General features: G+C 35.7%; 7 protein-coding genes across 7 annotated transcripts; 5 read left to right on the top strand and 2 right to left on the bottom strand.

Moving 5' to 3' along the window:
• Positions 1-249: 249 nt before the first annotated feature.
• Positions 250-3,009, bottom strand: RO3G_15181 (uncharacterized protein; the record flags this gene model as incomplete). Its single annotated transcript, XM_067669765.1, has 8 exons — positions 250-624; positions 670-1,565; positions 1,620-1,697; positions 1,746-2,010; positions 2,251-2,678; positions 2,731-2,804; positions 2,857-2,951; positions 3,004-3,009. 8 exons carry the CDS (start codon positions 3,007-3,009, stop codon positions 250-252), a joined length of 2,217 nt encoding a protein of 738 aa, XP_067525866.1.
• Positions 3,010-6,168: 3,159 nt separating this feature from the next.
• On the top strand, positions 6,169-7,414 carry RO3G_15180 (uncharacterized protein; the record flags this gene model as incomplete). Its single annotated transcript, XM_067669764.1, has 2 exons — positions 6,169-6,396; positions 6,452-7,414. The coding sequence occupies 2 exons, from the start codon at positions 6,169-6,171 to the stop codon at positions 7,412-7,414; spliced, it is 1,191 nt and encodes a 396-aa protein (XP_067525865.1).
• A 489-nt stretch (positions 7,415-7,903) lies between these two features.
• On the top strand, positions 7,904-8,700 carry RO3G_15179 (uncharacterized protein; the record flags this gene model as incomplete). The annotated part of the gene is made up of 4 exons (XM_067669763.1): positions 7,904-8,090; positions 8,165-8,218; positions 8,275-8,507; positions 8,689-8,700. The coding sequence occupies 4 exons, from the start codon at positions 7,904-7,906 to the stop codon at positions 8,698-8,700; spliced, it is 486 nt and encodes a 161-aa protein (XP_067525864.1).
• A 336-nt stretch (positions 8,701-9,036) lies between these two features.
• Positions 9,037-11,368, bottom strand: RO3G_15178 (uncharacterized protein; the record flags this gene model as incomplete). The annotated part of the gene is made up of 5 exons (XM_067669762.1): positions 9,037-10,136; positions 10,194-10,412; positions 10,466-10,859; positions 10,900-11,249; positions 11,302-11,368. 5 exons carry the CDS (start codon positions 11,366-11,368, stop codon positions 9,037-9,039), a joined length of 2,130 nt encoding a protein of 709 aa, XP_067525863.1.
• A 2,000-nt stretch (positions 11,369-13,368) lies between these two features.
• Positions 13,369-15,467, top strand: RO3G_15177 (uncharacterized protein; the record flags this gene model as incomplete). Its single annotated transcript, XM_067669761.1, has 3 exons — positions 13,369-14,076; positions 14,136-15,285; positions 15,343-15,467. The coding sequence occupies 3 exons, from the start codon at positions 13,369-13,371 to the stop codon at positions 15,465-15,467; spliced, it is 1,983 nt and encodes a 660-aa protein (XP_067525862.1).
• A 313-nt stretch (positions 15,468-15,780) lies between these two features.
• Positions 15,781-17,570, top strand: RO3G_15176 (uncharacterized protein; the record flags this gene model as incomplete). Its single annotated transcript, XM_067669760.1, has 7 exons — positions 15,781-15,810; positions 15,864-15,912; positions 15,960-16,040; positions 16,193-16,672; positions 16,733-16,880; positions 16,945-17,260; positions 17,319-17,570. 7 exons carry the CDS (start codon positions 15,781-15,783, stop codon positions 17,568-17,570), a joined length of 1,356 nt encoding a protein of 451 aa, XP_067525861.1.
• Positions 17,571-20,074: 2,504 nt separating this feature from the next.
• RO3G_15175 (uncharacterized protein) lies at positions 20,075-20,233 on the top strand (the record flags this gene model as incomplete). Its single annotated transcript, XM_067669759.1, has 1 exon — positions 20,075-20,233. The coding sequence occupies one exon, from the start codon at positions 20,075-20,077 to the stop codon at positions 20,231-20,233; it is 159 nt and encodes a 52-aa protein (XP_067525860.1).
• Positions 20,234-22,419: the final 2,186 nt, after the last annotated feature.

The raw sequence follows: 22,419 nt of genomic DNA, 5'->3' as shown, positions 1-22,419 counted from the left end.
GAAATATCAAGCATTCTTTGATTATTTGGATGAATCCAATGGCATATTTTATGAACGATGGGGTGATCCAGTGATACAGTCCTTAGGGGCAACCCTGTTTCTATCAAAATCAGATATTCATTTTTGGGATACGGTTGGATATAGAGTCTCCAACATGTTCACACACTGTCCTAAAGCCTATGGAAAATGTACATGTCGACCCGAACAAAACTTTGATTTTAATGGTTACAGTTGTTTAAGATTTTATTTTTAAACATCCTCCTCTTCCATCTCCTCCTCCTTCTTTCTTCTTTCCTTGTCCATCGCGATCAATCTGTTGCCGATCCTTTTTTCTTCCTCAGTCAATTCCTGTATCTTGTCCTTGTTCTTGATACAAGATGTCTCAAACTGCCAATTCTCTCCTTCGGCAAAGTGTGTAAATTTCAAATATCTGTTTTCCCATTTGTTCTTATCTCTTAATAAACCACCGTTCCACCACCAGGGCTTATTGTCTGCATCCAGATGAAGTTGATTGCCGCACACAGTACCCTCTGCTCCTGCATCGCCTAATCCACCCAGCACAGCGCCAACCGATCGAACGAATGCGTAAGGTGTTTGCATCATTTCATATCCAATCCAAAAGGTCTATGTCACGATGAGATCACTGAGAAATAGAGGATGTATGTTTACCTCTTTATCACCATGGATGTGTCTGTAGGACACTTTGTCTCTTTCATTTTTATCATTCATTTTACAAGTGGATAATAAACCCAGCAAGACCTTTCTCTTATCCATCACCACAATACCCGATTCTTGTTCATGAGCTGAAGTCGTCTTCCACCATCTTGACTGTTCCACATACGTACTGTAAGTGGGCAAAAATGATTTCAGCCAGCGACGCCCATCCTCATAATTATCAAACAAGGTACGGTCCAAAAAGAACAAGGCGCCTGTGCGCTGATATCCTTTGTCTTCAAACAAGCTTTCTGGTTTTTGAAACATGTAGACATCCGCATCCATCAAGATGACCTCCCTAAAGCTACTTGCCAACATAGCATAGGGCTTCAAGGCCCATCCACCAAACTGTGTATAGGCATTATTGATTCGGGTGGAGATATCAACCGTCTTGAGATTCTTGAAGGATTCAAAATAGTCGCGTTTGGATTGAGAGAGATCGTACGAGTTGATATAAAAGATCTCGATGGGTATATCCGATTGATGCACTTCACGAATGGCTTGAACGGCCGTAGCTGCATATTTGAATTGATCGTTACCCACACACATCACAATACCCTTTCCGGACCCTGTCAGGTTGATCTCGAATGCGTTCTTCCAAAACGGCTTGATCCATGGATAAAGCGTGTTTTCTAATTTACTGTAGATCGACCACACTTCCTTATAATCAGGGTCTTTTGTGACATCGATCACACCTTCAGCAATCACAGGGTCCAAGTATTGAAAGAGGGATTTGAATATTCTTTGCTGACTTGTTAAAATTTTGAAGTCTGGAATATTCTCGGGAACAGTAAAAAGATCAGCAGCAAATCGTTGTCCAAAGGGTGACTTGATGAGTTGTAAAGTGTCCCCTGTAGAGCATGAGATACAATTCTCTATTTCTTTCTTTTTTGTCGTGCTTTTACCTGTCCAAGGTTCAATGGGTGTAGGCACACCAATGTAATAGTGGTGAATAAGGTCAACTGTATTTTCCAGAGTGATTTCTATCAAGAAATGAGTATATCCATCATAATGTGAATATATTAGTCTACCTGGCTCTACAACAGCTCTATTTTCTAATATCTTTTTTATCCTTTTTTGTTCTCTTTCAATCTCTAATCTCCTTCTTCTTTCTTGTTCCTCTTCTTTTTCTTTTAACAACAACAATCTATTATTTTCTTCTTCTTGTTCTCTTAGTAAACTATTCCTTTCTTCCAACTTCAGTAAATATCGAAATAAGAAACATAGACAAAATATAACAAAGACAAGTGAAATGAGTCGAATGAATCGACCATTCAACTGTGGCTTCATCTTGTGCTAAAAAAAAAAAAAAAAAAAAAAAAGGAGAACAAAAAAAAAGGAGAGATTGCTTTATTTAGTCTAGTGATGTTACACAAACTCATTTAGGGTATAATGATTGCAATGATTATAATAAAGAAATTGGATAAAGATGACAAGATCAAAGAGCAGAGTACCAATTGAGCTAAAGATATAAGGGAGCGCATTTATGATGGATCCTTTCCCAGGACGAAGGATGATGCTAAGAGCATAAGTTACATTTCCACATACAGCAAAACTAAAGAGTGCCAATGATAATCCCTCCACTGAATGACGCTTGTAATTTTTGATGATCTGCGGGATGCGTGAAGATAAATAAAAGGAAGTGCACAACCATGCCAATACCTGGCCGACGGTGAAAGACGAGAATGAAGTCGTCTTGTTCTTGGCTTTAAAACCAAAGACGATGAGTAGAACAACCAATCGCTTAGAAGTATCTGTGGATCCATACTTTGGAGTAACAATCATCCTTTCATTCATTCCCACGTCATCATCTGTTTTTAACTCCAAGTAAGATTTGCTGTTTTTACGATAATAAAAGTACTGAAAAAGTAGCACAATATCTGTCATACAATAATAAAACGCCAAGTAAATTTGAAAAGGCATTTGTTGATTCAAAATACAGCTGATTACATTTGCTAGATCACCTATAGTTTATGTTATTATTTCTATTGTGACTTGTATCTATTCATACTCTACCTGCTAACCAAAAATATAATAAATATAAAGAAAGTCCATCCGCAGATTGTAACTTGTAATTTTCAATCATTTGGCTATAAAATAATAAATAAAAGAAGAAAGCCATTGATCTCTACATTCACTTACGGTAATTGAGCACATAACCAACAAAATAAAGATAAATAACCAAGCAAGAAACTAAAGACTTCAGCATATCCTTGGACACAAGATCCAAAAAGAGTCTATTTTATGTGAGTACAAAAAATGTATAATTCAATTTCCGTCTAATTATACTTGCATGAATCCATTCAATAGTTGGTATACACTCCATGTAAAGAGTCAAAGGAGAGGGAGAGAAAAAGAAAGAATAAAAAAGAAAATGTTGGAAAAAAAAAAAGTCTTTTATATGTGTTATACAAATCCAATCAAAACTTTTTTTCAATAAAAATTTCCATTTCTAGCAAAATAGATTTTTTCTTTTTCGTGCCTGATAATGTAATCATTGGAAAGATCTTTTTTGTTAGTGTATCTATACTTTATATCTATACTTACAATGATAGAGAGTATGTTGTCTTTGTTTCATCGTCACAATTGTTTTTTTTTTTGTGTTTTGTATTCATGCACGTCATAATTGACAAAGCCTGTATGTATACGCTGTCTGTGATCATACATCTGATACAACCGAAACATTCTAGAGTTGCATAGCATTTTCTAGTCCAACAGAAAAAGAATTCAAAGATTTAAATAATAAAAATATTTGATCCAATCAGAGAATAAGGAGAGACTATACAGCAGATCTTTTTAGTGATTCCCTTCATTTTTGAAAGAAAGAATGATGAACAAATAGTATGGACTGACATCATTCATTTTATTTCTTTTCTTTGAAAAAGAAGCAAGAGTGGAGTGATAATAACTGTAATATAAAAGGAGAAGCACGTAAAGAACAAATAGCAATTATGATAACTAGAAATAGCAATCCATCTTCATTTACATCTAAAAGCGTCTCTTGCTTCACATATTGAAATTAATGTCTCCTTCATAAATTCACAACAGCTTTTTTTTTTTTTTTTTTTTTTTTTTTTTATTTATTTATTTTGAAGAAAGGCCAAACAATACCAAAAAAAAAGCATGTTCAAAAAACGAAAACTATTCAAGACACAGCTATACGCTTTCAACAATTAATTATTTTCAATAAAAGCAATTTTGCATGGACAACAGATACAAGAACAATTAGAACTGTAGCCAATCTGCCTAAATTTCTTGGTGCAATTGTTATTCCCATAGAAAATTGAAGAAAGATTGGCTTCTTTGATGATGAAGATTAAAAATCAACATGAAAGCGATTTGGCTATATTTTAAGGTAGTAATCGATCTCAATACATCGCAAGTCTCAAGACGTCAAGCATCTGAAGCTAGCATTCATGGAACAGTCTTGAAATCGTGGATCAAAGCAAGACAGTATAAGAAAGACAACGCGATTATCAATTTTGTCAAGGTCATGCTTCTAATTGTGTGCAAGACAGCGATACGTCAAAATAACTCTTAAACTTTTAATGATTTATTTTAATAAAGAAGAGGTGATTTCATGTGGCATAAGATGCTATTATGAGGTGAGACAACCAGTAAGATAAACTTGGCTGATCCTTTTCTTCTTAAAGATGAAGGATCCTCAGACTGCTTTGCCCCTAGTGATACACATTGTTCATGGAAAGACCACTCAATTTGGAGTCATTCAATACACTGGAACGAATGGACATCGTGATTACTGTGCATGTGCTTTTGGTAATTGATGGCTCACTGCAAAGAAAGGCTTTCCAGAATTTACAACAAGCACTAGTTTCGCTTGAAGGTTGCTAAGCGTATTGATCGAGATAAGCCGATAACTTTCAGTATTGAATCAAGTTCCACCAACAGGAGATTGAAAGCATATCCTATCAACAGTACCAAGAAAACACATGCGGGTTATAACAATGCTGCGTGTCATGCCGAAATCAATGCTAAAACAAAAGATCAATGGCGTAAATATGGCAGTTGTAACATGCAAATCATAGAGTGCTGGTGTCCCTACTTTTCTTCCTCGTGAACCCGTCAGAGCCACCAAAGGTTTTCTTGGAAGAAAGGATCACCTTGGTTACCAAAAGCAAATTTTTATCTTTTTGAAAGCCTCCAAGAAAGCAAAATACACTGAATGAATTGAAGCTGAAAGCGCAACCCAGTGAGATATGTAAAAAGTGTCTTAGCGCTAAAGCCTTTTTGTAATTAATGATGAGTCTAAGAAGGATTCTTTTGCAAGATGTCGTAATCTTGTGTGTTGATCGAAAAACCAATGTTTTATGCATTCATGCATTGTTTCGTGATACGGAATTCTCTGCTTTCGAAGCTGCTATGATTCTTACTTTATAAGTTGCATAGGAGCTAGCGAATATCCTGTCGCAAAGAGGCATGTCATATGTCAGTTAACAGCTCGTTCATATTACTGATAAAATGAATAGCTATGCAAAGACTACCGAAGGAACAAAAAAGTAAACACCTAGTTGGTGATGACTTGATAATATCAATTAATGGTCTGAGAAGTGATGTACAACTACTTTGTTAAGCATGTAGTCTGTTTGTCTTGGATGTACAAGAGCGTCCAATCGATTCGACAATGACGGATACCGCTGTCAATTAACAGCAATCAAATGAATATCTTTTTTTTTTTTTTTTTTTTTTTTTTTTTTTTGCTGGCCTCTGAATAGAATATTCTATTGTTTTATGACTAAGCACACCCTCTGTAATGGATTTGAGCGGGAAGTACAAAATTAGATGACAAAAGGATGCAAGAGACAGCACCTTTTTTTGTAGTTTTTCCTTTATATCAAGCGCTAGTTTCAGTCTAGATGCTTAATACGTGTCAGTAAGATTGAGAAGATAGCAGAAAAAAAAAAGAGAGGACTTGTGTCTGAGGATGTGACAAACATTGTTGAGCAACGATATGTTGAGAAGAAAGGGTTGCTTAGTAAGCTTTCCAAAAAGCCAAGAAGATGATGAAAACATGCTACTTTATGTTATTCATAACTAAAGAATAAGGTTGATCTTTTAAAAACCAAACTTAAATTTAATTCAAAATGATTCAAGCATAAGCGGCCAAAGGAAGACTTTTTTTTTGTAAAAAAAAAAAAAAAGTCTGTATTTCATTCCGGTCAACCAGCCAGAGTTGATTGGCAATATCAAAGTTATTTGACGACTGATTTTGCGATAGAAAGAAGCTATGGTTTGAGTCATATATTTTGTGGCTCAGACGGCTAAAAATATAGTTGAATGTCAGGGCCAACCATAATGTTATTTTTAAAACAACGTTAAAAAATTTTTTTCATATAAATATGCGAGAAAAAAAAATTACTAAATAAAATTTTTTTCTTACAGAGTGGAACCATATAAACACTTTTTTTTTACAGAGTGGAACCTCTTTTAGAAATCATGTCTCCTTTGTCAAAGCTTATTACCCCTTTGGTCTCTCGTCGTCTGTTGTCAACGACAGCTGCTCCTCATGCCTATTATACCTCCTCTTTGGTTCATGATGGTGTCTCGAAAAAATTAAATTCAAACTTAAAGCTGTATGACTTTAGAAGTGATACTGTCACTGCTCCTACGGACGAAATGTTTGAACTTATGAAGCATGCCTCTCGTTCGGATGATGTCTTTCAGGTACGACCTATTCATGCATTGTTTTTATGCTGTATATTAACCTCTTTAAATACAGGAAGACAAGTCTGTCAACGAACTTCAAGATTACGTGGCTGAACTAACTGGCCATGAAGCTGCTCTTTTCTGTGCGAGTGGTACTATGACAAACCAGTTGGCCCTTCGTACTCATCTTGTTACTCCTCCCCACTCTGTCGTTTGTGATTCTCGCGCACATGTCTTTCTTTGGGAAGCTGGTGGTATTTCCTTTCATTCTCGTGCCTCTGTTTCTCCTGTCATTGCCTCGAATGGTATCCACGTTACAAGTGAAGAAATTGAAGCAAACATTTTGGGTGAAGATATTTATTCTGCTCCTACTCGTGTTGTTTCTCTTGAAAATACTCTGAATGGTATGGTATTTCCAATTGAAGAAATTGCTAAAATATCCAAGATGGCTCGTAACAAAGGCCTTGCTATGCACCTCGATGGCGCTCGTCTTTGGAATGCCTCACAAGAGACTGGCATCTCTTTAAAAGAATACGGTAAACACTTTGACTCCATGTCTCTCTGTCTCTCTAAAGGCGTTGGTGCTCCCATTGGTTCTATTGTGGTTGGTAATGCCAAGTTTGTTGATCGTGTCCGCTACTACCGCAAATTGTTTGGTGGTGGATGGAGACAAGCTGGTTTCATGGCTGTTGCTGCCAAGTACGGTATCGACCATATTGTTCCTACTATGAAAGAAACGCACCAATTGGCTAAATACCTGGCTGACCAGTTGGTCGCTATGGGCATCGACCTCCAAGTTCCCACACACACAAATATGGTCTTCATTGATACCACTCGTGTAGATCTTGAGATCGAACGTGATCTGATCCCTGTCTTGGCTGAACGTAACATAAAGATGGGTGGTATGGGAAAGAAGGCTCGTTTGGTTTTGCACCATCAAATTGATCGTCAAGGTGTAGATTCTTTACTAGAAGTCATACGTGATGCTATTGCAATGCGTAACCAACAAGAAGAAAGAGTGACACGGCATGCTTAAGTTGGAAACCTTTTTTTTTTTTTAGAAAAAGAGCCCACGCATATACCTCATTGTAAATTTCTTCTGTATTTTATCTCTCATTCTTATTATATATCATTCTATTCAATTTCAGTTTTTATTTCTTTTAATAATAAACCCTATAATGTACTTTATACAAGTAAAAACAACCTGTAGTTATCACAAGTGAATCTATACCTGGACTCAAGATTTAAATCTGCGATAAGAGATCCGCATTACCCGAAACAGATATAAAAAAATCGTTTGTTTTTTTTATTGTTTTTTTTTCCAGAAATAATTAAAAATATGCCCTCTACTACCAGGTCTATCCCTATTACAGTATTCACTGGCTTCTTAGGAAGTGGTAAGTATACAGAACATTCTTTCTTTTCTTGTGGACTTTAGAGTTTAAGATTCATGTAGGAAAAACAACACAAATCTTGAGTTTATTACGTAAAATACCAGAAGACTATAAAGTATGCCTTTTAAAAAATGAATTTGGAGACATTGAAGGTACAGCAGAACAGAAACAACCCCAAGCGTTCTACTAAACAATTTTTCCTGACAGTTGATAGTCAGTTAGCTAAAGAATCCAACATTGGTGTACAAGAAATGGTGAATGGTTGTATGTGCTGTGTACTCGTTGGTCAAATGAAGCTGGCCTTACAAGAATTAAAGGGTAAAAAAAAAAAAAGATGATGTTTTGATTGCAAAAATGTTTAGTTCAACAGTTTATTTTCTGTTCTTTGATAGACAAATATAATCCAGATAGAATTATCATTGAAACAAGTGGTTCAGCCTTTCCTGGTACGAAAATAAAATAAAAATGCAATCAAGACATTCAACTGACCTGATACATATAGCACCTATTGCATGGCAAATCAGAGAAATGGAAGCAGAGGGGTTTACGTTGGATTCTATCATCACTGTAGTAGACTGCGAGAACTTTAGTGGATATGAAGATACGAGTTATACAGCCAAATTACAAGCTCAGTATACTGATGTTATTTTACTCAACAAGCATGAATTAGTGAATGAACGCCAATTGGATTCTGTGTTGGATGCCATCAATGTCTTGAATACGGATACACCCAAAGTAAAGTGTGACAAGGAAGGCGTCTCTCCCGATCTTGTCTTTGGACTCGACACAGAACTTTTTAAAGTGGGATACAGCAAGAGCAACACATTAGAAGCCATGGTATTTGATCCACATCATCAAAAGAATGAAGTGGATCTGATTCAAATCACTCAAGACATTAATAACAATGGATTGACAGTGGAGAGTTTAGAGACCTTTTTGAAATCAATGCCTAAAGACGATATTTACCGTATCAAAGGATTCGTTCGACTCAATGACGGTCAATTGATCATTGTGAACCATGCCTTTGGTCGCTTTTCGATCACCCCAGTTGAGAATGAAGAAACATTGGAGAATACAAAAGATGTTCAAGTAAAGATCACTGTCATGGGCCAGGATCTAAGAATGTATACAGAGAGGGTCAAAGGTTTACTGAACGGTCAAGACGGTGAAGTCAGGTTAACTAAGGCTCATCGTCATTAAATAAAAAAAAAAGGTATAGAAATATTTTTTTTTATTTCATTGGGAATAAGATTGTATCCTACTGCTAAGGATGTCGAGACGTTTTCTCTTCCAACGCCAATTTGTTTAAAGTTTTGATATCTCCTTCTCTTAACAACTCTTCTTCACGAGAAGGTTGGTTCTCATCCTTTCTTAGTGCAGGAAACTGTTTTCGAGGCAAAGGTATTAAGTTTTCATCCTCTTCATCATCCTCTTGATTGTCAAAGTAGCCATTGATTGTATTACGTGTACTTGGGCTAGCAGGAGCTGATAACGGTTTTGGAATCTTAACGGCCATAGGGCTGATGTCTTCTTCATCCACAAAAGAATCTGGGTAAACACGGCGCAAGGCTAATTGACGTGCCTTGATGTATTCTAGACCCATACGTTTCCAGTCTAATAGATCAGACAAGCGCTCTGTACGATTACGTTGATTGATACGTTGACGACGAGTCTTTTGACAAAATCGAAACATCTGCTCGCATAATTGCTGTATTGATTCCTCAACTGATTTGAGCCTTCGATCTACAATATAGATACCATAGTCTTCGCAATTTTCAATGTTTTCATCCATAAAGCAACCAAACCCTGAAAGATTGGTTGTAATAGATGGAACACCCATGACAGTGCATTCAGCAGGTGTATATCCCCAAGGTTCATAGTACGAAGGAAAGACGCCCAGATGACAACCACGAACAAACTCTTCATAATCAAGACTGAGCAGGGGGTTGTTGGCATTCAGGAACTCTGGATGAAAGATGACCTTAACACGATCGTCTGCCTTGTTGTACAATTGCAATCGTCTTAGTTGATTAATGATTGGATCGGTACCGTCATCGACCATGTTATGAGTCACAATGGGAGGTAAGTTTTGATTTTTCAATGCAAACACTCGACGTTTTAAAAGAATTTTGTCTTCATTGGAAAGGAAATGATCTGGGTCTAGATTTTCACCTCCTCTTAAGGCACTTTCGTAAATACGTTTACCAATACGCTGCTGAATTTCATTCACCGTTTCTCTCAATTGCTTCGTTACCGCTTGTCCCTTGAGTGCCTCAACATTAAATGATCGAGTGGCGGCAGGCATGACTACGAAAGCAACCACGGTAGTTTTTGAATTGGCCGCTCTCAATCGGTCATTCAATCCTATTGTTTATATATTAACATACACGGCTGATATCGAAGATATTTCAAAGAACCTACGACTCAGTGACTCCAGAAACATGTCGACACCCTTGTTGCGAAATTCATATCGTCCGGCTGTAAAGAAATAGACAGTGTTGTCTAAATCAAAATCATAATGACCATAAAAGTGACCACGAACAAAGTCATTGATCTTTTCCTTGCTTAGAGCATGTTTATTCTGGAATTCGTGAACTGCTTGAAACTTGACCACATTTAGACCATTAGGCAACACTCCATCTTTGAATAGTTTTAGCTTTAATAAAGAAAAAAAAATCATTTTAAACTCTTACCTGGTTTGCGTTTCAAGAGGTGTTCACTTTCATAAGCAGTAATATGAGAAACAGTAGTAAACACATCTGCACAATGGGCAGCACCCCTCTCAATACAGTAACGGTGATAGATACCACGTTTACCTGCCTCTTGATCCACATCAAACTTTTGAAGGTTGTTATAAAAGTCGACTGATCCAGCACACAAGTAACGACCCAATAAGGTAGCATGGGTAGTAAAGACGGTTGTTACGTCTATCTTACGTGTTTTGATCAATGGTATAGCCACACCAGCTAACCATTCATGGAAATGAGCAATGATAGCAGGGTTACATGACTCTGGGGAAGCAGTTTGTTTGTTGTACTGTGCTCCAAAAGTGGTTAGTAAACGACGTATTCTTGTAAACTTTTCAGTCTACCTTTTTTGTAATTTCATCCAAAAACCAAGTGACTACATAGCCAAACAAGATGGCTTCATTTGTTTCTTGATCATTTGGAGGCGAAGGAATACCAGCAACACGCCAAAGATCTCCTTTCCATTCATCCAGCTTATGAGATATACTACCTGTATCAAACAAAAGCACATAGGGTGCTCCTTCAACTAGCCACCGGCCAAATAAATATCTCACGCCACTGGCGGACATAGCCTCTAATGTTTCCCTGAGCATTTCTGTAGGAGGTTCGAGCGCTTCTACTTCCATAGGTGCTGTCTTGTATGATAAAGGACCAATCAAACAGTATCTATCTCCAAACTCACGTACAGTCACTGGCACTTTTGTCTTGATCACCGTATAAATACCACCCACTACAGCAAGGGATCTGTCAGTGCGCACATAAAGTTTGTTAAATTGATATACCTTTATTTGCTACTTCCCAAGCAATCTCAAATAAAATTGGATTATAAACATCTCTTATGGAAGGCATCTTTTTTTTCTTCTTCTTAATACAAAAAATAGTACAAAACAAGAAAGAAAAGGAATAAGGTAGAAGGAAATTGATGCTTTAAACGTCATGCGGTTTTTCAGATAGCTATTCTTGATTGGGTGCTTTTTTTTTTCTGTTTTTTGAAGCGTGTAACTTTCTTTGGAAAAAAAACAGCCGTATCACTAAGGTGATTTGGGAAGACTGTGGAAAAGTAAGGAGGTAGATGAATTTTTTAAAGAATGGCAAAGTACGATATTTGCTTCAATATGTAAGCATGAATTGTATAAAGCTGACAGTAACGAATGAATATTTAGTTTGTAGTTTATAAAAAGATTTTACTAGTACATCATCCTAAATAAAAATGAAAAAAAAAGAATGCATAAATCAAGAACAAACCCACGTATCTTTTAGTCCTCAAAAAGAACTGTTTAGATTAGTCTATCAAATATACTTTGAGACAAGAAATAACAACCTTCTTCTATCTCATATGGGTTGAAATAGAAAAGAAAGAGCATTCAGTTTTATAAAGTAAATGGACTAGTAAGAGCAACTAACTTGAACAAACGCTGTTGACATCACTATCAGTTCTATGAAACACGTATAAAATGCTCACCTTTGTCTTGATGTTATTTTATTCACAGCAAAATAATATATGATCAACTGCCACCCTTTAAGAGTATCAAGATTTATCTTTCATATCAGCAATCGTGTTCTCATTGTCCATTAAAGTTTTAATCAAAATATACATTTTAATCTGTGCATAATTCCCTTTCTGGGAACAATCCTTTTGTTATAGTATCTGCCATCTATCCCGCTTCTTTCCAGATCTCTGGTAGTACTTTGCTTTCTAACTTTAACCAAGATCAGACCTTTGGTCCAAGGCTTCACAAAGTCTAAAACAAGACTTTGTTACGTACAATACAACTTGCTATGTTCTCTACCTGTTATTTTTAAACTTGCTTGAAAATTTTGAGCCTTGTTGATCTTTTCTTTCCTCATACCATTTGAGGTTGCAGTTAAAAAAAAATCTAAGAACAAGCCAAGTTGCAGTTACACGGTTATACTTGCAGCATGATTTATATGATTGTTATTAAACAGCGAATGAATTATAGGAGATCAAGAAAAACTACGTGTTTTCTTTATAATCATTATATGCCTTGGTGTAGACAATATGTAACTCACTAGACCAATTTATAAACATGGACTTGTTCTGATCATTCCTTAATTTCAAGACAAATATACCTTACAAAAGTATTTTTTATAAATAGTATCCCAAGGGCTTAGGTTTTGAGGGTAACATAGCGCATTCAATAACCCCCAAAATATTATAGAAATACAAAAAGAAAAGCTTATATGTGTGCATGTTTTTGATGTTATACAATACTTTTTAAATCAGATTGATTTACCCTGCTATATATCGTAGTCTAAGATGTAAGCAAAAAAAAAAAAAAGTCGTGAAACAGCCCTTGTTACATTTTATTTCTGTGCATGTTTGTATGCATATAATATAGCTTTGTTATCCTTTCTCGTCAAATAAACCTACTGAAAATCTCTTCTTTTTTTTTTTTTTCTTGTGTGTCAACCGGAATGAAACTTTTTCCAACCAAAATAACAAACTTATTTACTTACAATAGCTCAATTTGTAACTTTGGATATTACTTAATAAGCCTGGTAGTCTTCCTTGAGCCAAGACAATAGCCTTTAATTTCCAAATATGCTCATATAAAGATAATATATCTTACAACTCATTAAAATTAAATGAAGGAGAAAAAAGTTTATTTTGTTTTTCATGGTCAATCTAGCTAAAATACAAATACATGATGTTACGTGTTTGTAAATATGAACACGTATTCTATATGTTTATGCTCTTTGTGCCAGACAAACATTTGAGAAAAGGGAAACATTTGAAGTTACACCAAACATAGAATGGCGACAGTGAGCTCCGAGCGGATAAACTGAAAACCCTTATTCTTCTAGTTTTATACAAATATATTTACATAATGGTAGAAGTCAAACCATTTGGTTCTTGGGAATCACCTATTACAGCTGAATCACTCGCCTCAGGTGCACCAGCCTCTGATGTATGTATTGATAAGGGCTATGTTTACTGGAATGAAGTTGTCCCTGCCGAAGAAGGTCGTGGTCAAATCTTTTATAAATCTCTTTCAAATTCTGGCGAGAAACCGAAGGCTCTGTTACCTTTAGGTTACAACTGCAGAACTCGTGTTCATGAATATGGAGGAGGAAGCTTTACTGTAAAAAATGGTCTCTTGGTCTTTTCTAACAATCAAGATTCGCGTCTTTACACCATTAATCTCGATAGCGATCCAACTGACATCAAACCACTGACAAAAGAAAATACTCTTTACCGTTATGCTGATATCTGTGTCGATCAGAGCAAAACGTTTTTAGTTTGTGTGCGTGAAGAGCATTTCGAGAATGAAGAACCCAAGGATGTTGTCAATACTCTTGTTTCAATTGACTTGAAAACAAAAAACGAGACAGTTATTGCTCAAGGCGCCGATTTCTATTCTTGTCCACGATTATATTCTGATGATAAAGCATTTGCTTATATTGCTTGGAACCATCCTAATATGCCTTGGGACTTTACTCGTCTCTATTATGCAAAGACAGAATACGAGAACGAGACATTGAACGTGAAGTCATTAAAATGTATTGCTGGTGAAACTATTGAGGAATCCATTACTGTAAATTGAAAAAACTTGACATCGTTGAAAGTCTTATACTAAAATGATCTCTTATATAGCAATTGAAATTTGGAATTGATGGCACGCTTTTTTTTGCTTCTGATCGTACAGGATTTTGGAATTTGTATTCTTATACTAACTCGGATGATGTTCATCTTCTGTTTAAAGAGCCCATTGAACAAGAGTTCGCTGATCCTGCTTGGAGATTCAATTCATCCACATATGACACTTTCCAGTCCGATGCCAAGAAGCTTATTTGTATCAACAAAGATCGTCTTGCAGTTTTGGATATCGAGCAAAAGACACTTTATAACCTTTCCGTAGAAAAATATCAACACTTTTGCGAGGTTCATACATACAAGGACAGTAATAATAAGGAAATGGTTGTTGCCAATATGTCTTCAACCACAGAGTCTAGACAGTTACTAGCCATCGACATTGAAACACATGCTGTGGTCTCCACCATCAAAGGACATGTAGCTGCTCCTTTAGATCCTGAATATGTTTCTATTGGTAAAGAGATTGCTTTTCCAACCACAGATGGTAAGATTGCCTACTGTTACTTTTATGAGCCCAAGAACCCCAAGTACAAGGGCGAAGGTTTACCACCCGTTCGTGTTCTTTCGCACGGAGGACCTACTGCTCAGGCAACTAACGAATACAGTCGAAGCTATCAGTACTGGACAAGTCGCGGATTTGCCTTGGCCGATGTCAACTACGGAGGTAGCTCAGGATACGGTCGCAAGTATCGCAATCGTTTAATCAAGCAGTGGGGTATTGTGGATGTAGATGATTGCTGTAATGCTGCATTATATTTAGCTGAACAGGGTCTTGTGGATCGTGAAAAATTAGCTATTGAAGGTGGAAGTGCTGGAGGCTTCACGACACTGGCTTCTGTTGCTTTTCGCGATGTTTTTAAGGCTGGATGTTGTAAATATGGTATTTCTGATATTACCTTGTTGGCTAAGGAAACGCATAAGTTCGAATCAAGATATCCCGACCGTTTAATTGGCGAATATCCTAAAGATAAGGCTGTTTACGAGGAGCGCTCTCCTTTATTCAGTGCAGACAAAATCACTTGTCCTGTCATATTTTTCCAAGGAGCAGACGACAAAGTTGTTCCTCCTTCTCAGTCAGAGATCATGGTCCAGGCATTGAAAAAGAAAGGTATTCCTGTAGCTTATGTGTTATATGAAGGCGAAGGCCACGGTAAGTTATTAAAAAGTCAAATTAAACGTTTGCAGTTTATTTATAGAATGTGTATAGGATTCCGCCGTGCAGAAAACATTAAGCGAACAATGGAAGTAGAACAATGGTTTTATGGTCAGATTTTTGGTTTCCCTGTGGAAGGAATTGAAGGAGTTGAAATTTACAATTATCCCAAGAATTAATAAAAACATCTCTTTGTTTGTATTACACTATTTTCATTTCCACTTCAATCTTGTATTGCATGCATCTTTTTCGTTGCTCGCTTTGTAAATTATTTAGTCTTTAAATCGTATTCTTAGTGTTGAATTGAGCATTAAATAAGTAGTAAAGAATTCAAAGGTTTGAAAATACTAAAAACTAAAGAGACACTCTTTTTTTCATGTATGCAACAAATTATTATGCGAACCTTTTTCGTGTCTTACCAAAGAAACAGTCACTTCCTAGCTTATTTTTTCAAACTTTTCATTTGCGTTTTTTAATATTTTTATCCTTCAAATGAATCCAGATATTTGGCCACAATTAAAGGTTTCAAAGAATAAATTATACTAATTCTTGACATACTTAAAATATTTGCATAGACTGAAGTTCATAACAAGCTTGTGGCTTATGAATATGTTGATGCAACAGGTAAAGACAACTAGATCTTTTTTATTCTTATTAACCTTGAAAATTAGACAATACCCTATCTGATTTTGTTATTGGATTAATGCGAGTTGGAAAAAGTCCCCAGGATATAAGTAATGAGCTTCAAACTTGTAAGTTCTTTTTTTGTTTCCCTTTTTCTGTCTAGGTTTTTTGATCAATTACTAATTTTTTCCTTTTTTCTTTGTTTAGTGGTTGGTTCTGATTATGGTGAGCAAAGTTTATTAGTAATAGTCAGATAAAATATTAAATTTCTTAAACATAGATCCAAATGTAACTCAATGGTTTTATGAACGCAAAAACAGATTAGAAAACCCCGAAACATCTAAAAGTGCAGAACTTAGTACAGAATCTAGTGAACCAGTAGCGCAGCATGTTGCGTCAAAACCTTCAGAAAATAATACGTTAATGACTACTCCGGAACCTGAAAAAGCAGCTTTGAGTTCTACTGAGCGCTCTGATGCTAGATTAAATGACACGCAGCCAATTCAAGCGAAAGTTAGAATTAATAAAGAAGGGCGCATTTTTTCAAGAGCTCTTGGAGTTGCCCTGAACACCGATAATGGAAGAACTAATAGATACTCTTCTCCAGTACAGCATCGTCAACGCTCGAGATCACGCTCACCGGAAGCTAACAGTTCTCGTATAATCAACCGCAGAAATCGCCACACAAGTGAAGATGAGGGTAAATCAGACAAAGAAATATCTATACTTGGTCGTTCATCATCTGCTTCCGTAAAGGAAGGTAAGTGATTTCAAAAACATTTTTTTTACTGTATGTCTTAAATCTTAATTGATATACCAGATCGTCCTTCCGTATTTGATCGGCTAGGTACAAACAATCCAGTACGAGTCCCAGTGATGGAAGATACCAAAAAACAAAGATGTAAATACTGGCCAAATTGTAATAACGGAGATAGCTGTCCTTATGTTCATCCTAGCGTTATCTGTCGGTAAATACATTATTATCTATTGTATTCTAATTTTCTTCTAACTTTCCTTTTCATCATTTTACAGAGATTTTCCTAATTGTCCAAACAAAGCAAATGAATGTATGTTCATTCACCCAGAAAATGCAACAAAATTGAATACATCAGCATATTCGCAACCATCTGTTAAATTACCGTATCCATGCAAATTTTTTCCTTATTGTAATAATCCCGTATGCCCTTATGTCCACCCTCTTCCTCAGCAGACATTTTACATGCAGGCGCAGCCTTCTTATGCTGCTGGTCAGCGTGTGTTGACCCCTTGTAAAAACGGTGATAACTGCACTAGACCTGGTTGTCATTTTCTACACCCCAAAGATCCCAACCCCTATGCTGATATTATTGTAAGTATATATACTGAATATTATAACAATTTGAGATAAATAATTTTAACAACTATAGTGTAAATATAATGGCGCCTGCATGAGACCAAACTGCATCTATAAACATACAAAAGAGAATACTCTCGGTAAAGTTTCCAACACATTACAAAATGGAAATATCCGACAGTTTTCTGTACCTGAAAACCAAGTTGAAGAGCGAATCATTGTAGGAGAAAGTGCAGACATTATCAAACCCAAGATACAACAAAGTGAGAACATGGTATCCTCTATGGGATTAAATAGCGATGCTGTTACAGATACAAATCAATGAATGGATTTTGCAATTTTTAAATGAAGTGAATATTTTTAGGGATCAAACGATAATTGCCTGTTTGTAATATATTAAGGAGTCAATATATATATAAAGTTAAATAAAGCAACTTTGGTTTTTCTTGATCTATTCATAAAATGAAAGATAGCCTTTATAATGCATTAGATGAAAAGCAATTGGATAATATGAATTTATTGATGCCTTGCTATATTGTAGCACAGTAACTGATTGTGATTGACATTGATAAATATAAGTCTTAATACAAGATCATAATTAAAATAAAATAAAATACAAGTTTATTTAAATAAGACCATACAATCAATTCCAATTAAACATGTTCTTTTAGAATATGTATTGTATTCATGAGAGTTCTTTGATAAGAAGAAGTATCAACTAAAATAACCAAATCCAATCCAATATCAGGAATATTGCTCATCTTTCACGTAATTGAAATATCGCGTAAAATAACGTTATTCAAATCAGTGAGGAATTCCCAGAATAAAAGATAAGCTATGGCAGGCATACAAAAGAGCAAATGAAAAGTTTTCATAATCATAATTAGAGATGACACTTGCTAAAGTACCTGAAGATTAGAAGAACGATCACAATAGAAGATATCAAGCCACTCACTCAATAAGATATAAATATCTGCCTTCAATTAGAATGATTTTTACTTTAACTTAAACTGAAATAAAGATCAGTCTCAAAGAGTATTCAAACTGTTTCTTTATTTCTGAATTACTATTACCATTATACAGCAAATTTCGCCCAAAATGGCGGTAATGATGGAATCTTTGGTGAGGGCGGCAATGCGTTTGACATCTTTGTGTTGCAGTACTGCATTTTCTCCATCGTTTATGACTTGGATAGCAATGGTACGGAACATAAGCGAGCCAACTTTTTCTTGGGACATTCCTGCATTGTTGGAATCTTGATCGGAAAGCGTCCATATCGATGATGGCTGGAGTTTTAGAGATGATGCCACAGCTGATGATGCTCTGCACATGGTATAGGTGGACGTGTAATCAAATTTACTGCGAACTTGTCTCAATTGGTATAAGGATGGCATGCTTTGAGAGCAGCGGACGCTTGGATCATTCAGCAAAGGCATTGCGAGATCGATTGAATGGATGTCCAAAAACACTTTGGTTGATTTCGTTGGCATAAAATGGGAAGTTACAGGACCAAGGTTCACCGACTGTTTGTCGAGGCGAATGCTTGACGTAATGAGGAAATTGCAAGTTCGCGTGCCAATGACAAGCTTATCGCCATCTGCTGTGGAAAGTACGAGTATTGACAAATATCCATATTGACTGGGGACTGAAGGGAAGGAAGATGCTGATCCTCTAGATCTTCGTTCATAATGTGCATCAAGGGGTGAATCTCGAGAATATGGTTCAATGGTATTGAGCAAGATAGCAGCTTGATCTTGAACCAGTATCGATCCAGTTAATAATTGCGAACCATAATACCGTAATTGCGGGTATTGAAGCCAATCCTGATTTAAATATTACAATGTGACAGTTGCTAATTTGTATGTTATGTTTAGTTTCGTTATACGGTGTAGTGATAACAGAAACCAATTAATAGAAGACTGTAAAAGACTATTAATGTACAATAACAACAAGATTAACAATAAGACTAGTTCTTGACTTCAATTGCTTGAACGTGCAAAAATAATATGTTCGGCATCCAAAATTAATTTTAGCGGAAAGAAAGCCTTTTTTTTATTACTTTACAACAATCGATACTTTAAATAACATATTAAGAGAAGGTAATTAGGGAAAATATACAATTGTAAAGAGTATTCTGGTGATTTTGATAAATAAAGTAAATAATATGTCAATTGAGTATTCATTTTCATATTGATTCTTTTGGTGTTATTTTCTGTTTAGTGTGCTGGCACATTGGGTGAACAATGCGTCTAGAGATCGTCTTCTTGATGTATCCTGTGAGGATATTTTTTTTTGTTGTTGTTGTTGTTGTCACAAACGTCTTTGTCTGTAGAATAAACACTTCTTCAGAGCGCTTGCCCATTATAACATCTGTCCAAGCATCTATGAGAATATCTAACAATCCCTTTAAAATCACTTGGTTTCAAGCTATTGGAAACTTCACTGATCTGGGTCATCAAAGCTTCCTTCTCAAGAAATTTATTGCGCTTCACTTTACTTTTGACCACTGACCAGAATTGTTCGATTGGATTGAGCTCAGGAGAATATGGAGGCAAATAAGCGCTGCGGTAACCGCGAGATTCTATGTATTTGGCTATATTGTCTGATGTATGGATAGGAGCATTATCCATCACGAGGAAGTAACCTTTCATGTGCGGAAATGGGCCCATTTCATCCATTATAGCTTTTAGAAAGCTGATATAATGTCCCGTAACCGTTCCTTTGCTCATTTGCCCAACGCCATCTCCCGCTTTTTCTTTTTTATTAGATGGAGGCTGAAGAAGTCTAAGGCTGCATTTGATTAGGTCTTCAGCGGAAATCGCGCCCAAAATGGTTGTTGTTGCCGCTCGTGTTTTGGGAACTGTGGCCACTGCCGGTGCACCTTTCTTTGACCAAGCCATACTACGTTTCAAATTAATATGGAAAGCAGATTCGTCAGGAAAGACACAGTTTCTCGTAAAATCCAAGTCTGTTTTTTCCCATTTATGAACCCAATCCAAGCGCTCTTGAATCTTTTCTTCGCTATTCCGGTCTATGGGTTGAAGCCGAGCTTTCTTGAGAGATAAATTGCAATGTTGTTTTACAAAATCGAACAAAGTAGTTTTAGATACTTTTAATTCGGTAAACATTTGCTTTAACCTCTTCATTACTTCGTCTAGGACGATGGAAGGATTCTCATCAATGCACTCGAGAATAACGTTTTTATGTTCGTCATGGAGAATACATGGACGGCCAGTCTTTCTCCGTTTCTCAAAGATATTGTCAGGATCGTTCTCGTATTGCGTGTTGTATAATGGTTTAGATAGTAAAAGAAAAGGTGGAAACAAAGATCGAGAAACAGTTTGAATACTCTTTGAGACTGATCTTTATTTCAGTTTAAGTTAAAGTAAAAATCATTCTAATTGAAGGCAGATATTTATATCTTATTGAGTGAGTGGCTTGATATCTTCTATTGTGATCGTTCTTCTAATCTTCAGGTACTTTAGCAAGTGTCATCTCTAATTATGATTATGAAAACTTTTCATTTGCTCTTTTGTATGCCTGCCATAGCTTATCTTTTATTCTGGGAATTCCTCACTGATTTGAATAACGTTATTTTACGCGATATTTCAATTACGTGAAAGATGAGCAATATTCCTGATATTGGATTGGATTTGGTTATTTTAGTTGATACTTCTTCTTATCAAAGAACTCTCATGAATACAATACATATTCTAAAAGAACATGTTTAATTGGAATTGATTGTATGGTCTTATTTAAATAAACTTGTATTTTATTTTATTTTAATTATGATCTTGTATTAAGACTTATATTTATCAATGTCAATCACAATCAGTTATTGTTCTACAGCAGGACTATTTAGGAGACGGTACGGATGAATATAAAATCCTCTAGTTCCGTGATTGGATATTATGGCTAATAATAATATCTCAGTTAGGATAAATGTTTACATGATTAAAGATGATCCGGTAAGTAATTGTCATTCCTTATTCAACATGCTCATATCATCAATAAACTATATTACAACCATGTCATCTTATTTGACTATGTGTAGTTAATATGAATAAAGCTGAATATAAAGATCTAATCAAAGTCTTTTATTGATCTGTGTTGGGAATAATGTTATAAATGATTCCAAGTTATATCAACCTACTATTCAGGTTCATATCCGATTCCTTTTACTAAAATAAAGTGACTATAATCTTATGTATCCTTAACACAGAGACTGTAATAGACATCCCTGGTGTGATTTATACCAACTTTTCTAGTTCTGTAGTTGCGAAGACGCCATATAACGGTCAAAATCATTGATCTAACAGCTTTATCGACGTAAATTTCATGCGAAGTCGCCCAAAAACGCCTTATATTGCACGTATTTAAATGAGATATTGTCATATACATGTTATTTTTATAACAGGTTTGAGTTTTTTTACTTTCATACATTTTCAATTATCTTTGTAGGGTATTAAATGATTTAAGATAAAAAGCTGAACGTAAAGGTTTTCAGTTGGAAGCAGATATTCTAAAAAAATTTAAACAAGAATCACACGAGATATCAAGAAGCTTTTTGGTTTTGATCAAATGTCGAAAGCATTATCCAAACGGTTCAAGTCAAGCAGTGAGTGTGGAATCAGAAATTCACCAAGTTTGTATAGTCTGTATATATGTGTAAAGCTCAAATCCATAGCGTAAGCCGTTCCCTTATGCCCTGAGAACATAATATTAGCCACTTACCTCCAATTAGATTTCCAATTACAAAAGTATCATCGGGACAATTTAAACATATCAATCTATCTAGTTCATCTTTCAACGTTTTACATAGCTTAACAAAATCTGGGTGTTGTAGATAGTCTTCATTCATGACAGTTGATGATTTAATCTCAATATGCAATATTTGTTGTTGCTTCTGTTTATATACATACCACTTTTTAAGAATTGTCAGACTTTCCAAATTTTTCTTTTCGTAGTTTGCTTCCAAGCGACTCTTCATCACATCTAAAAAGAAAGAGTTAATATTTCTTCTTTGTGAACATGTGCAAGGGTTACTGACCCACCTAAACGAAAATGCTTTTTTTTTCTTTTAAAAAGGGTGACAATAGAGGTGTAACATATTTGGCTTTAAATCTATCTTTCAATTCTTCTCGTCAGCATCAGGATCTAGTTGTACCATGCTA

The sequence above is a fragment of the Rhizopus delemar genome, genomic scaffold, assembly GCF_000149305.1.
Source record: "Rhizopus delemar RA 99-880 supercont3.15 genomic scaffold, whole genome shotgun sequence".
Classification (NCBI taxonomy): Eukaryota; Fungi; Mucoromycota; class Mucoromycetes; order Mucorales; family Rhizopodaceae; genus Rhizopus; species Rhizopus delemar.
This window is presented reverse-complemented; position numbering and strand designations above follow the sequence as displayed.